This window comes from Schistocerca cancellata, chromosome 1, assembly GCF_023864275.1.
Source record: "Schistocerca cancellata isolate TAMUIC-IGC-003103 chromosome 1, iqSchCanc2.1, whole genome shotgun sequence".
Lineage (NCBI taxonomy): Eukaryota > Metazoa > Arthropoda > Insecta > Orthoptera > Acrididae > Schistocerca > Schistocerca cancellata.
The window spans coordinates 554,463,318-554,479,083 of NC_064626.1; the positions used below are offsets into that span (position 1 = coordinate 554,463,318).

Sequence of the window (15,766 nt, forward strand, 5' to 3'; positions counted from 1 at the left end):
TGATTTGGTTGTTTTTGACAACGATAATAGGCAACACGAGAGGCTACCACATGTGTTTGCTTTTGAAAATAGACAGACAGAAGGGAGCACATTTCAGCAAAGGACAAAGATGCAGGATCCTTCAAAGGAGCCAATTGCAACAACAACCGATACATTTGGGGTGAAATCCAAGAAAGGAACAGAGACTTACATGGTTGTTCGTCCGTGACATGAAATGCCAAGAAGTGCTGTCGAAGACGTTTTTCATAATCAGACCAGTCCTCCGCCGTCTCGTCGTAAGGTGGAAAAGGAGGTACAGCCAACGATGAGAAACGCCCCGCATTTGATGCCGCGACGAAATCGCGAATCACCGTTGTTAGAAGCGTGTGCTGATCGCGAATCGCCGTTGTTAGAAGCGTTTGCTGATCGTGAATCGCCGTCGTTAGAAGTGTTTGCTGTTCAAGGAGATTTTGCAAGAGCTGCTCGACAGTAGCCATGGAACCCTGTGAGTCAACGGTGAAAAGGAAAAATCCACTACCTCGTCGCCAATTTTTATATCTTCAAATTTAACACATATTTCGGACAACAACACATATAAGTCACTGAGTAAGTTGACCTGTGTACAAGTCGGCATTCGATTACACACTGAGTCTCAGTTTAGCGGCCGCTGCTCGGCTGGCCGCTTAGGTGGCGCAGCTGCTGCGTGGCTGGCAGACAGCGCCGCACGTAGAGGACGTGCGTAATTGCGCGGCGGCACTTTGAATAATCGGCGAGTCACAACAGTTAGCACTGTCTCTGCTAATAGGAAGTTCGCACAGGTTATATGTTTGATCACTGAAATAGGAAATTTCTCCTAATGTCCATGAATGCTAAGTCCCACGAGGCAACCATCAGTAATAAGCAGTGACTGCACCTGTTGATGGCTGAGTGGACCAAAGAACATAAGGTAGGCAATGCCAGCAAAGCCGCAGTTGGCAGGTGAGCAGTGGCTGCACGGTGCTGGTGTAGTGGCTCGTGGAACATATGGAGCTGGACCCATGAGGCTGGGGGCAGTGGCAGGCAGCAACCACTTGATGCAATGGTGAGGTGACTCAGGGGCATGCTGTAGGTAGAGTCCTTCAAGACTGTGATCCTTGGTACTACTGTGTGGCTTCTTGTGGAGACAGGTGGTGTCCAGGATGAGAGCTCGGCGAGGACTGTGTGGCTATGTGTTTGGCAGCTGGTAATACATGTTTGGTTTCCAGGAGGCTCTTGACTGGTGTAGAAAAACATTTCCACGATTGTGGCACTGCCTGGAGTGATGCTGGTGTCACTACATTGTACATAAATTTTCATAAGTCTGTCAGTAAATATGCCTGTTTCTACAGACAGTAGATGTGGAGCCTCTAGTGGCCGAGACAATTGGTGGCAGACTGAATGTGTTATTCATTTGAATTTTGATGGGATACCACTCCAGGATACCACATTTCCCAGATCATGCTTCTTTCCACACTATTATTCACCTTCCCTATGTTCAGAAAAACCATTACTAAATTATTTCTGTATTCATAGTGTCTCTCTTGAAGTTGCCTTACACTAAAAATTAGATCAACAGTTGACTTTCCTAGTATAAACTCATAATTTTCCTTGGTCGGCTCTCCTACTATTGTCTGTACTCCCTTTTCCAGAATATTCTCAAATACCTCGGCAGCATGACACATCGATGTCATTTCCCTATAATTTTAGCATAGTTTCCTGCATCCCTTCATAAAATTGGCACTACGATTCCTTCTTTCTAATCTTCAGGTGTCCTCCTTCCATTTCACCATCTCCACAGTTACTTCATCCAGCCCAGGTGCTTTTCCCCCTTTCGTGGTCTTTATTGCTTTCTCTACTTATGTGTAGGTTAGGTCCATCTCAACATTCTCTATTTTCCCTGGCTCCTAATTTTTCTCTTCCACATTTCCATTGCAGCTTAAGAACCCTTCAAACTGTTCCATCCACATCTACTTCAATTTCCTGCACATTCTCATCTTTGTTTCCTTCTTTATTGATCATCCTGGAATTTTTTATCCTGCCCCTATTCTTAGCCTTAACCATCTCATAGAGAGCCTTCTTAGTCCCCTCAGTGTTATCTTCCCTCACTTTTGTCCACTCTTCCATGCATTTCATCTTCTGCTACGAATCTCTTAGCCACCATTTTCTTCACACTGTGTTCTTTTATTACTTCATATGTTCTCTCCTGAAACCATATGTGGAATACTTCATTTTTCTTTGGAAGTTCCTCCCTTACTCTATCATTCCACGAGAGTTTTGCTTTCTGTCCAGATACTTGTCCTCTTTTTGTGGTCTTAAGGGCAATTATTATTATTATTATTATTATTATTATTATTATTACTGAAGCAGGATGAATGTGAAACAAATTATTCATCGAACTGAGACACTTTCACAGACTCCAGTTTAGTAATATGTTGTATTACATATGGCATTCAGTATGTTTATCAGTTAAAGAATTATTCAAACCAGACCTGACAGCAACAAAATATAAAACAAAGAAGAAAAATAAGTGATACAAATATTATTTTTAAAATACTTTGCTGTTCCAGTCCAGTTTAAATTTAATTTCCATAACATTGTATCCTGATGTATCTTCTTTTCCCTAGTTCTGTAGTCTCAAGTCAGACAGTCCATAGTCAGGCAATGAACATTAGGATACTTAGTTTCCAATGAAGGCTGATTGCTGTTATTGCTGTTACCTTCCTGAGAGCTGCTACAAAATATAAGTACTGTATCTCTATAGTGTCTGGATGATTGTAATAAGTGTTTGTGCATTGTAGTATTCTGTTATGCATGAGTATATCATCAAATTTTTGTGATAATGAAACTTTGTTTTGGCATGGAGCCTGTTCTTTCTAAATAGTACAAAGAGGAATACCGAGCAATGTCCACAACATATGTATGGATCCCCATGAATGGTATCAACATGCTCTTATTCCATGAAACACTGTGGAAAAATGTGGGAATTAACTTAAGATTTTGGCACAAAGTTTAGTGACCTGGAGTTTTATATGACTACATCATCTCCTCTTGCTGGCCAAACATTTTGTGAGTCTGCAACTACTGTGAATCAAGGCACAAAGGAATTAAAGACTTAGCTGCCAGTGGGCACTGATCAACTGAAAATTTGTGCCACATTGGATTCGAAGCCGGGTCTCCTGCTTACTATACAGATGCAATGACCACCATGCCATCCAGACATAGTGGTCATTGCAACTGCACAGACTGCCCCAGCACACCTCCCATCAGTCCCAAATTCTCCATTTATCCACACACTTCTGATGTAGTGCCCCTTGCACATTATCCTCATTACTCATGGCATTACGTCACTTCACAGCTTGGTGTGCATCTGCACTGAAGGGATCATTGATTGCCCTCACCTTAATTATATATATGGTGTCTGTCCTTTCAGACAGTCCAAAATAACAGAAGGTGAGGATGGCACATCTGCCTAATAAGCAGAAGATCTGAATTCAAACACCAATCTGCTAAAAATTTTCAGCTTTCTCCATTGATTTTTTATTTTTTATTTATTAATTCATCCATGGAACAATAAATATTGTATGGATGTCATCAGTTTATAATATATGAGCACACATTTCCATTTACAATGAAACAGATTTCTCATATTTTGTGTAGTTTTTATAACTAGTCATACACACATTTATAATTACATCATATTTTGGTGATAATGTCATATGTTCCTAATAATCTACATCTATGTTAAATATTCTTTTACAGTATAACAACTTTTACTTACTAAGAAGGTTTTAAGCTTTTGTCTGAAAGTGAGGAGCTCATTTATTTCTTTAATTTCCTATGGTTATTTGTTATACAGTTTTATCCCATTATAAAATATACTTTTTTTGCGTCTTTGCCTTGTTCTTTCTATCTAGATGGAGGTGGTGACAAGATCTTGTTTCATGGTCATGTATTAGGCTGTTTGTGTTATACATGTTGAGATTTTTCTTAATGAACATTATGTTCTGAAAGATATACTCACAAGAAACAGTTAGAATGCCTAGCTTTCTAAATAATTCTAGACAGTGGGCCGTGTTGTTGCTGTTTGTTATTATCCTTATGGCTCTTTTTTGTACTTTGAACACAGTTTGTATGTTACTGGCACTTGTTCCCCAAAACATGATCCCATAGCTGAGGACTGAGTGTAGATATCCGTAATATGTTATTTTAAGACATGTATTATTGCATACCGGTGCAAGGATTCTAAGAGAATAGCATGCTGTGGATAATTTCTTTGCCAAAATGTTGACATGATTTGTCCATTTCAATTGGCTGTCTACATTCATCCCTAAGAATTTGGTACTTGTTACACATTCTAATTCATTATTATTAACTTTTATTCTAGTGGCAGCTAATATCTTTAATTCCTTTGTGTCTAAGTTTATTTCCATCACCACAATTTGAACAGGCTACCTCTGAGTCATATCCAACAACACTAACATTCATCAGCAATTTTATCTATGTAGATTGTAACAAAGATTTAGGTCAACAAATATTTCCATTCTTGCCCTCTAGTTTGAAAATAGGAATATATGCATTAAAATCTGAAAGTTAAGCTGGTGTTTATTCGTTCAGATTTCTGGAACTGTACAAATGTTAACTATTTCAATTAACTGTTTGCAAGCAGGCTTGGAATTTTAACTCTCCCAAAATAAAACAAATATGTGACATATAAATTAAAACCTATTGCTCGGGCTCCACCGTTTCCTGTTAGGATTTGCTGCTATGTCTTTATGTTTGTAACAAATAGAAACTACATTCATTCTAAATTTAATCAAACAATGGAAATTCCAGTAGGAATATCAGCAATGTAGAAAAATACAGATTTCTACTTACTGTAAAGAAGGTATGTAAAGCTGCAGACAGGTACAATTGAAAGACACCGTTTTAATTGTGCCTGTCTGCAATTTGACTTGTCTCCTTTATGGTAAGTAGCAATCTGTCTTACCTACATTGTTCATTCTCAATTTATTTTTCAGTTGTAGCCTATATTACACAAAAATAAAATGTTTTCCAAGTTCAGTGTAACGTAACTAAGGCAGGTCACCCGACATATATCCAGAATGATAAAATGTATTAATGTGCAGTTTTCACTATGTTATAGAGCTGACAATGTTTTGAACTTTGTGAGTGACACTAGTAATTTTTAACTTTTGTAGATACCATATAACCACAATGAGAAAATTTGAAAAATTAGAGCTGATACAGAGGTTTATTGACAATCATTCCTCTCACATGCCATTTGCAAATGGAAGAGCACAGGGTCATCCATTAGTGGTATCAGAACTACCCTCCACCACACACCTTCAGGTAGCTTGTGGAGTATTGTTATAGATACAGACATCTACACTGATTTTTATTTTTATAAACTATATGTATGTTTTTTCTGTGTTATTGGAATAAACCTGCAAAGAGGACTACAGGGAGGTAATATGCGTAGAGCTTCGTCAAATAATAACAACATAACAGTGCCAGAAAGCATTGTGCCACCAGCAAAAGAAGAGGCCTACTGTAACAAATTTAAGCAAGCCCCATAGCTCACATGTAGTTTATGTGTTTACCTGTGCACTTGAAGACTATCAGACTGTGCTGTGGTGTGACAGTGATCAGACAACTTGCTTGTGAAACTATTCCAACTTTCATAATGTATAGTCCAGTAGATGACACCAAACTGTTACGATGGCAGTGCAGTTGTGTACTGAAAGATATCCTCATCATGCCCAGCCTGCCCAACTGGTCTTTGCAAACATCATTTTAAAAAATTCAGGTAAATGGAAGTGTGAAGAATAAAATATGCCAAAGATAAAGAACAGTCACCAAATATGTCATTTTAGAAGCAGAAACAAACAATCCACTTGTAACTACAAAACATCTTGAATGTGCAAGTGGAATCAGCAAAAAGGACTGTTCTGTTAATACTACGATTCAACATATTTCATCCTTTTCACATTTGGCTCCTTGTCAGTGATTTTCAAAATCAGTTCTAGTTCTCTATGTAGTGCTATGGAAACTAAAAAGAGATGCGATGTTTCTACACAAGGTTCTGTTTATGGATGAAAAGTACACACATCAAAGAACATTTTGCATCACCTCAGTTCCGAGAGTTCTGGAACCCGTACAGAAAATTGGAGTGGAGATCAACGTAAACATCATTTCCACCCTTTTTATTGCTCATGAAAACCACACATTGCATGTTGTACCACCATACAGTGAGACCTTCAGGGGTGGTGGTCCAGATTGCTGTACACACCAGTACCTCTAATACCCAGTGGCACATCCTCTCGCATTGCCTGTATTCGTCTTGACATGCTATCCACAAGTTCATCAAGGCACTGCTGGTCCAGATTGTCTCACTCCTCAATGGCGATTCAGAGTAGATCTCTCAGAGTGTTTGGTGGGTCATGTTGTCCATAAACAGCCCTTTTCAATCTATCCTAGGCATGTTCAATAGTGTTCCTGTCTGGAGAAATTGCTGGCCACTCTAGTCGAGCAGTGTTGTTATCCTGAAGGAAGTCATTCATAAGATGCATGATGGGGACGCAGATTGACATCCATCAAGACGAATGCCTCACCAATATGCTGCCAATATGGTTGCACTATGAGTTGTAGGATGGCATTCACATATCATACAGCCATTACATTGCCTTCCTTGACCACCAGCAGCGTACATTGGCCTCACCTAATTCCACCCCAAAACAGTAGGGAATCTCCACATTGTTGTACTCGGTGGGCAGTGTATCTAAGGCATTCAGCCTGACCGGGCTGCCTCCAAACACGTCTTCAATGATTGTCTGGTTGAAGGCATATGCAACACTCATCAGTGAAGAGAACATGATGCCAATCCTGAGCGCTCCATTTGGCATGTGATGGGCCCATCTGTATCATGCTGCATGGTGTTGTGGTTGCAAAGATGGACTTCGGCATGGACATTGGGAGTGAAGTTGTGCATCATGAAGCCTATTGCACACAGTTTGAGTTGTAACACGACATCCTGTAGCTGCACAAAAAGCATTATTCAACATGGTGGCGTTGCTTTCAGGGTTCCTCCGAGCCATAATCTGTAAGTAGCAGTCATCCACTGCAGTAGAAGCCCTTGGGGGGCCTGACCAAGGCATGTCATCAACAGTTCCTGTATCTCCTCCATGTCCAAACGACCTCACTTTGGTTCACTACGAGACGCCTGGACGTTCACTAATTGAGAGCCCTTCCTGGCACATAATAACAATGCGGACATGATCGAACCACAGAATTGACCATCTAGACATGGTTGAACTACAGACAACATGAGCCGTGTTCCTCTTTCCTAGTGGAATGACTGAAACTGATTGGCTGTTGGACCCCCTCCATCTAATAGGAGCTGCTCATGCATGGTTGTTTACATCTTTGGGTGGGTTTAGTGATCTCTCTGAAAAGTCAAAGGGCCTGTGTCTGTGATACAATATCCACAGTCACTGTCTGTCTTCAGGAGTTCTAGGAACCAGGCTAATGCAAAACATTTTTTGATGTGTGTAGTGTACAAATTACGGGCCAGTCATTCACCACAACATACACTACTGATGGTTGAAAGAAATGGATAAACAACAATGTTGGTCTCTTACTACATAGTTTGGGCCTTTTAGAATCATTTCATTGGCCCGCATTTTGTTGATGGAGCTCAAAATAGGCACACATGTCTTCAGTTCAAGAAGTGTGGTCCCGGCTGGAGGAGAAGCCATCCACTCCGGGATGAAACAGTGAGCTGCAGAGTTCTGCGAGCCATGTTCACCAGATACACAGGGGCAGTGGCATGCATAATCAGCATCACATGCCGCAGTCAGCAGGATGGCTGTAGCTGGCAGGGACTGCACACTGTGGTCAGTGTATAACTGCCCCTTCGAGGCTGTTGGCCCAACTCAGGCCATGGAATACAGCACAGGGAAGGGCAGTGCTCTAACTGTATCCTCCAGCATGATCGATGTTGTAGGTTTGTGTCCATTCTGGGTGATGATCAGCATTGATGGAAGCTTCCAGGAACTGGTGCACAGCAACTGAGAGACCGGAATGCCTCAAGCCTGGCCTTGAACATGTGTCCCACTACAGAGGTGGCCGCCAGTAGGAGGTAGTCACCCTGAAGGAGACCCAGCAGTTCAAAGGTATTAAGTTGTCTGCATGTGATCCCCAGCACAGGCCTGCTGCTACTGAAGATGAATTCCATGGTTGACTAGATACCTCATCAAGCACTGCAGTAGTCTCTATCTTGAACTCAGCAGGTGGAGACAGCAGTGGTTGGCATCATGTACACCTCGATATGGTCATGTACACAGTAAATCAGCAAGCACCTGAGAACAACTGAGTACATCTGAGAATGGGGGTCTGATTTGTGGGAATATTTGTTGAAGTCTGCTGGCCAGTACTTCTCTGGTGGTGGCATCCAACCTTGAAAGAGATAACAGGTCATAGTAGCCGGGTATTGCCCCTGAGTGGTGATAACTCTTGTTGTTTAATCAGCTCCTGAATTAGCCTTACTAAAGCTGCAATGTTGTCCAGCTTCACCCTTCAGAGGCACAGGCTAGCTTCTTCCACTTCATCAGCTTCCTGAAGCAGTGCTCTTGCACTCAGAATACATCGTCTTACTTCATGGTGCGTGCTCACCACAATGACAGAAACTGTCTCCCTATGTCATTTTGCTGCATTGGTGCTAGACAGTTCAATGCACCTGACTAGGATATGGTGCAACAGTATGTACCAAAGCTCAAGGCCACCATTTTCATTACTTGATATGTCAATGACAATAATAAATACATGAACTTTACCTAAGTCACATGTTTGCTTGTGGTTTTTTTACGACGTCTGCTCATTATAGTGGAACAGTGACATTGTTGCCTTGTTACTGTCTGATCAAGTTCCACACATGTTGTTTCACTGAAGTTCTCATTCAAGGCATTTTCCAATCATGTAAAAGAGTATATAGTTAAGAAAGTAAAGATTGGTGTCATAACTTGGTATCTATAAACGTTAAAAATTACACATGTGCACTAGAAAAGTGGATGCATTGTCTGTTATCACTTAGCTAAAACAGCAGATTGAAGAAATTAATCGTTTAAAATATATTGGTGTTGGCCTGTCTTAGCTGGCTCACTCTATGTACTCCATAAGCATTCAACACACATTTCCTTAGTTTGAGATTTGGGTGTGCTATGATCATGTTAACAGATGTTTGCAGTGAACATCATAAAGCAAATTCCTGCATTACAACAATTTCAAACAGCTGAAAAATTAACAGAACAAATGGCAACAGGTATGATGATACTGATGAGAATCTTGAAACTGAGTGGCAGCAGTCTCTGAGTTAGTTCGTTTTGGTTGTGTAACTATGATTTGTGGCTTCTGAATTCTAGAAAGTATGAAATGTGTCATTGTGTTCACCTGCTGCCTGTAATCCCCCTTCCCCAATATTTTTTGCCCATCATTCATTTCAACTGTTTAGTTTATGATGATTGGACATGGGTAAGGGATGGTTAATAGGAACACATTTCACGCAGAATCTGACTGTATTCCCTAAACAGAAACATATCTTTTTTCATTTATGAATATTAAAGTTCCTAAAATTTAGGTGCAAAAATGTTACTTTAAAATGGTAACAGTACATAACATTTTACTTCTTTTATTGATTTTGCAAGTAACACACTTCCTAACAATGCCTATGCCCAACCATCCTCATATTAACTGTTAGATTTATTCCATAGTCATAAGTTTCCCATTACAGTAGTGCTTTTCCAAATTAATCCTTCTTGCTATGACAGACAACCATAGACTTTATAACTGTTTGGGGGGCGGGGGGAAGTGTTTTGCCAACAGATGCTAATGACTAAGAATAATGATACTAATCTATCCACTGATTTCATAGGTAATAACATGCATTCTCTGTGAATAAAATGAATAATCCCTCACTGTTGCTCTACCATTTGGTGGACCTTCCAAGTTCATATTTTATCACATCAGCAAACTGTTCAAACATTTTTTGGTGTGACTAAACTGCACATGGTCATTGGTTGAATGTAATAGCAAAACAATGCCCCTGCTGGAAAAAAGACATGCTCAGCTCTGAAAGTTCCAGAGAACAGATTATGCTACTATCAATATTATGTAATAATGAAATAATTATGCATTGAGCATGAAATATGAAAGGAATACATTCCACTACCATTACGAGAAAATTACTGATTGCATTGTTACAAGCTGTTTTCAGTTGGAAAAAAAAAAATCTGTGCTGGAGACGAATTAACTGCACAATACACTGAGGTGACAAAAATCATGGGATACCTCCTAACATCATGTTGGACATCATTTTGCCCAACATAGTACAGCAACTCGGTGTGACATAGACTCAACAATTTGTTGGAAGTTCCCTGCAGAAATATTGGGCCATGCTGCTCTTATAGCCATCCATAACTGCTAAATTGTTGTCAGTGCGGGATTGTGTGCATGAACTGACCTCTCAATTATGTCCCATAAATGTTCAATGGGATTCATGTTGGGTGGTTTGGGTGGCCAAATCGTCCGGAATGTTCTTCAAACCAGCCGCAAACAATTGTGGCCCAGTGATATGGCACATCGTCATCTATAAAAATTCCATTGTTCTTTGGGAACATGTAGTCCATGAATGGCTGCAAATGGTCTACAAGTAGCTGAACATAATCATTACCAGTCAATAATCAATTCAGTTAGACCAGAGGATTCAGTCCATTCCACGTAAAACTGCCCACACCATTATGGAACCACCACCAGCTTGCACAGTGCCTTGTTGAAAACCTGCGTCCATGGCTTTTTGGGGTCTGCACCACACTCAAACTCTACCATCAGCTCTTACCAACTGAAATAGGGACTCATCTGACCAGACCATGGTTTTACAATCAACTGTGGTTCGTCCGATATGATCATGAGCTCAGAAGAGACACTGCAGGCAATGTTGTGCTGTTAGCAAAGGCACTCGAGTCGGTTGTCTGCTGCCATTCCCCATTTACGCCAAATTTTGCCACACTGTCCTAACAGATATGTTCATTGTATGTCCCACATTGATTTCTGCTATTATTTCACGCAGTCTTGCTGGTCTTTTAGCAGTGACAACTCTATAGAAATGCTGCAGCTCTCAGTTGTTAAGTGAAGGCCATTGGCCACTGTTTTGTCTGTGGTGAGAGGTAAGGCCTGAAATTTGGAATTCTTGGCACACTCTTGACACTGTGGACCTCAGAATATTGAATTTACTGACAATTTCTGAAATGGAATGTCCCATACATCTAGTGTCAATTACCATTCTGTATTCAGAGTTTGTTAATTTACATTTTGAGACCATGATCATGTCAGAAACCTTTTCACATGAATCATCTGAATACAAATGAGAGCTCTGCCAGTGCAATTCCCTTTTTTACCTTGTTTGCATGGTACTACTACCCTTTGTATAAGTGTATGTTGACATGACATGACATGACATTTGTTACCTCAGTGTTTAATCTTTTAAAAAAAGCTTTCAAACAATACCTTGGCAAGAGAATTTGAGTAATGTAAAAATGGGGTACAATAAGGGGTTTAAACAATGGAGCATATCAAAATTATGTGCTGCCTTTCATACAATGGCACATTGAGATACCGAGGAAGTCAGCAAACCATCTTTGGCTTTTTCATTCCTGCACAGAAAGGTTAGGAAAGTGAATAGGGTCACCTCAGACAAACTGGAATTTCATTTTGTGGTAGTTTTCTTGTAGAAGCAGAAGATGGTGGCAGTATTCCACTGGGTAAACTGTCAGTCAGAGTGGTTATTTGTGTTTGTAAACACTATATTACATATGCCAGAACTGCATATACAGCTTTATTCAGGCTACAGGAGGCTGAAGAGCAAAGCTGACACGCACCAGTTAAGAAGCGGTTCTTTGATGAACACTGAGACTACTGATTATGTTTACTAAGGACAATATCAATCATAACTGACAAAGTGTAAAATGTTCTGATGATTCAATGCTTTCTCCAGTAAATAAAGATTCAGTATGAGAATACTGGTCATAAGGAGTCTGTTTTGGCCTGAAATATAATGAAGAATAGTTGTGCAATGGCAGTGTGGGGTTGATTGTAATTCCTTGAAGTTGTAATGCTTCACAGGATGGAATGTTGCCTTGGTACTGCATAAAATGCACATATTATGAGTAATGCTACTATCCCATCTGTGTGACAACTGCACATTGTTGTGGCCTCTATCTGGGCTCAATGGCTTTGTGTGTATAAGTGCTGATATGGATGCAGTTATGTTGTGTATGCCACGTGGATTCATAAGAGAAGAAATGAGGTTATCTGCAGAACTGGTGAAGAACGGACTATGTGGAAAACATCAACTAAAAGAAGGGACAGTGTGACAAATTGTGTGTGAAGATATCAGGAAATAACTCCAATGATTTTAGAGGAAGTTGTAGAGGGTGAAAATTATAGTGGAAGGGAGAGATTGGAGTAGATAATTGAGGACATTAGGTGTGACCTGAAGAGACTGGCTCAGGAGAGGGAATCATGGCAAGCATCATCAAAACATTCAGAGAACTGATATGGGGGGGGGGGGGGAGAGATATTATATCTGTGGACACTATATTGATACTTCTAACACCCTGGGATCCTTTGACATACTTTTTCAATCAATTTTAAACCCCCCCCAGCTAGAACTAGTTGAAAGTCTCCCTGTTTTCTGTAGTTGCATCAGTGAAATTGCACGACTCAATGTCTAATGTATCAGCAACCAAAACAACTTCTCCACTGCTGCAGTGAATGACAGTGGCAGTGTTAACATGGTCAATATCTCTATTTTGCCTGTTTTCTTCACTGTTAACAAAAAATTCCTGAGGAAACATAATTGCATGAGATGTCCATATATAGCATAAATTTAGTGGCACTGATGATAAGGAAGTGCAAAAAATTAAAAGATTAAGTGAAAAAGTATTACACAAGATACTGTACATGAAGTCTTGGCTATTAGGAACATCTTCTTCCACAACTAAATAGGAAAAGACTGGAAAATAGTATGGAAAAAGGTAAAAATATCAAGTTGCTCATTATAAGACATTTAATGGGAAATATACAGTATTTATTTCCCTCTTGTGTATTTATTACTCAGTCAGTCTTCGACTGTTCTTGACTTGTTGGCCTGTTATCTGCTCCAGAGTGTTAGTTTGGGCTTTTATGACTCTGTTTTGTCTTTGCTGTAGCAGTCATTGCACTTTATTTGTGAGGCACATACTGAGAGAAGCATTTGAGGCATAGGTGCTGTTTGTTATCAATATACATAGTTTGTTATTAGATCATCTGAAATTTTAACATGATTTTGTAAATGCATCCAGTTTTTCTATAATTTAATTTGCTGTCTTGCTTTTAAATCTTGTTTCCAAGATTATACATAGAAATCTTCTATTTTATTGTCTGTGTAAATTGTTTCAGAAATTACAAAGACATCACATCGCAAAAGTTTTCACCCCCGTTGAAGAATTCCAAAAGTATAACCCAGAGACAGGGCAACTTCAATCCAGGTAACTATTGTATATAGCTCAATACCTTTGAAGTTTTTGAGGACATTATTATTGTAGTAGTGTTGTAGAATTATTCCTTTATATTTAGTTTTATGCTGCATGAGAAAGAGCTGGTATTGGTATTGATAACATTTCAAATGATGAGAGAGAAATGTCTCATCCATAGCAACTGACAAATTACAGCTGTTCTGATTCTGTTTACATGATTGACTGGGTAACAATCAACTAAAATTCCTCAGGGAAGAGCTTTCTGCTGAAAATTGCAGGTGCCTGTGATACTAAAAAATTAAGAAAGTGTGTGGATACCATTACTGAGAATGATGTGTAAAGGTTTTTGCATTTTAGTATTTTGCTGGAGTGATCTCACCACATTATTACAGAGAGTAGCAAATCTGATTGAAGAAAGCATCTTCAAGACTGAAGAGTTTTCATTCTACCTGCTCTAATGAAAACAATTCACAGATAAAGTTATAGATTAATCGCATTATCAGCGAGTATAGTGGTGATGTGGAGAGAGACCCCATTCTTCCATTATTCTGGAGAAGCACAGTAGTGTTACTCTTGGCATGGCTTTATGGTGTGGAGAGGTATGACTTCAAGTGGCAGCTGGTAGTGATTTAGGGAACTGTGACAACACAACCGTAGGACACAGACCACCTGCATCCTTGTGTGTTTCCTCTCAGCTGACAGTATCTTGGTGCAGTTTTTCAAGAGGATGATGCTCATCCACATGTGACACATGTCTCTGTGAACTGCCTGTGTGATTTTGAGCTATGTCCATGCCCAGCAAGATCCACAGATCTGTCCCTGATAGAACCTGAGTTGGACCAGCTCCGATGTCAACTCCATCACAGTACCAGTACCCAGGATATCAAGGACCAGTTACAGTAGTCGTGCACCAGCTTACCTCAGGAGAGGATACAACACAGGGCGAAAATTCTGCTGGAAAACCTGAAATATTTAGGGAATTACAGTTTACCTGGAAAAAAACAGGAAATTTCAGCTAATTTATGGATTTTCATGAAATTTCAGGGAATACTGTATCTTTAACCTGGCACTGAAATTTAATTTTATTGACTTTTATAAACCACAAATTTTATAAGACTTAATATTTCGAAGTGTTTTAATGGTATGAATAATATTACCATACAAATTATCGATGTTTAAAAACTGTGGTTAAACTACTTTTTATGGGTAGTATATCTCAGCTGAGAGGAAAGAAACATCATTATTGTTTTCGTATCCTCTCCTGCTCCCCGGCTTGCCATTAATTTATCAGGAGCTTCTTGACACCATCTTCCTCCTCACACCTGGAATTCTCAGGGATCCTGTAACAGCTTTATGACACCCGCTGTAACCAAATCAGTGCATGCATCCTGGCCAGATGCAATGAAACATCATACTGAAAAGAGGGCTCAATCTGTCAAGTTTTCTGAAAATTTGACTTGATGTTGTAATAAATGACATAATATCACATACCCTCTCAACCCATAAAGTTTCATTTTGTTTCCTCCTTCCCTTCTGGTGCTTCACTTTTTTATGTAGGGCAGTGTACATCTGAGGGAGAGCTAGAGGAAAATGTACATACATCTGTGTGTCAACAACCGTGAATACACCTTAGCTGCCAGATCCAACCAAAATGCCTTGTGGCTTTGAAATTGATAGCTGTGAACTGGAGAACAATAAATACAGCTGAATGAATGAAGAAATAGAAAGAATCAGAAAATAACATCCAGTATTTGCATGATCACTGCACTCTGCATCAAAGAAATTTCTCATTTCAGACTGTGCACAACTACAGTCAAATTCACAACTTCCTTCTCAGATTGTACTATGAGGCTAGTGTGAAAAGTTCTCAGGGTGGAATGGAAAAAAGACTTACCTCAGTGAAACTTTTTTATTTTTCAGTGTAGTCTCCTGGTACACTAATGCACTTCATCCAGTGATATTCCAATGCCTTGAGCCCATCTTCAAAATTAGATTCCCCCAGGCCCACGAAATACCTGTCAACTTCAGCTGTCAATTCTTCATTTAAAATGAATCTTCATCCATGAAGAAGAACTTTGAGTTTGAGGAAGAGATGCAAGTCTGATGCAGCCAATCCAGGCAAATTAAGTAGTTGTGGCAACAATTTGTATCTTAGTTCATGTATTTTTTTCATGGCAGTTACACTTCTGTGTAGGCATGACTTT

The 15,766-nt window shown here is 39.7% G+C and overlaps 1 protein-coding gene across 2 annotated transcripts in view; it reads left to right on the forward strand.

The window, feature by feature from the left end:
• The window catches only part of LOC126180548 (glutaminase liver isoform, mitochondrial-like), a 119,277-nt gene that overhangs the window by 13,029 nt on the left and 90,482 nt on the right, over positions 1 to 15,766 (forward strand). For both annotated transcript variants that reach the window (XM_049924703.1, XM_049924704.1), the window contains exon 2: positions 13,486 to 13,574. In XM_049924703.1, coding sequence (XP_049780660.1) covers positions 13,486 to 13,574 — 89 coding nt within the window. The remainder of the gene's footprint in view (positions 1 to 13,485; positions 13,575 to 15,766) is intronic.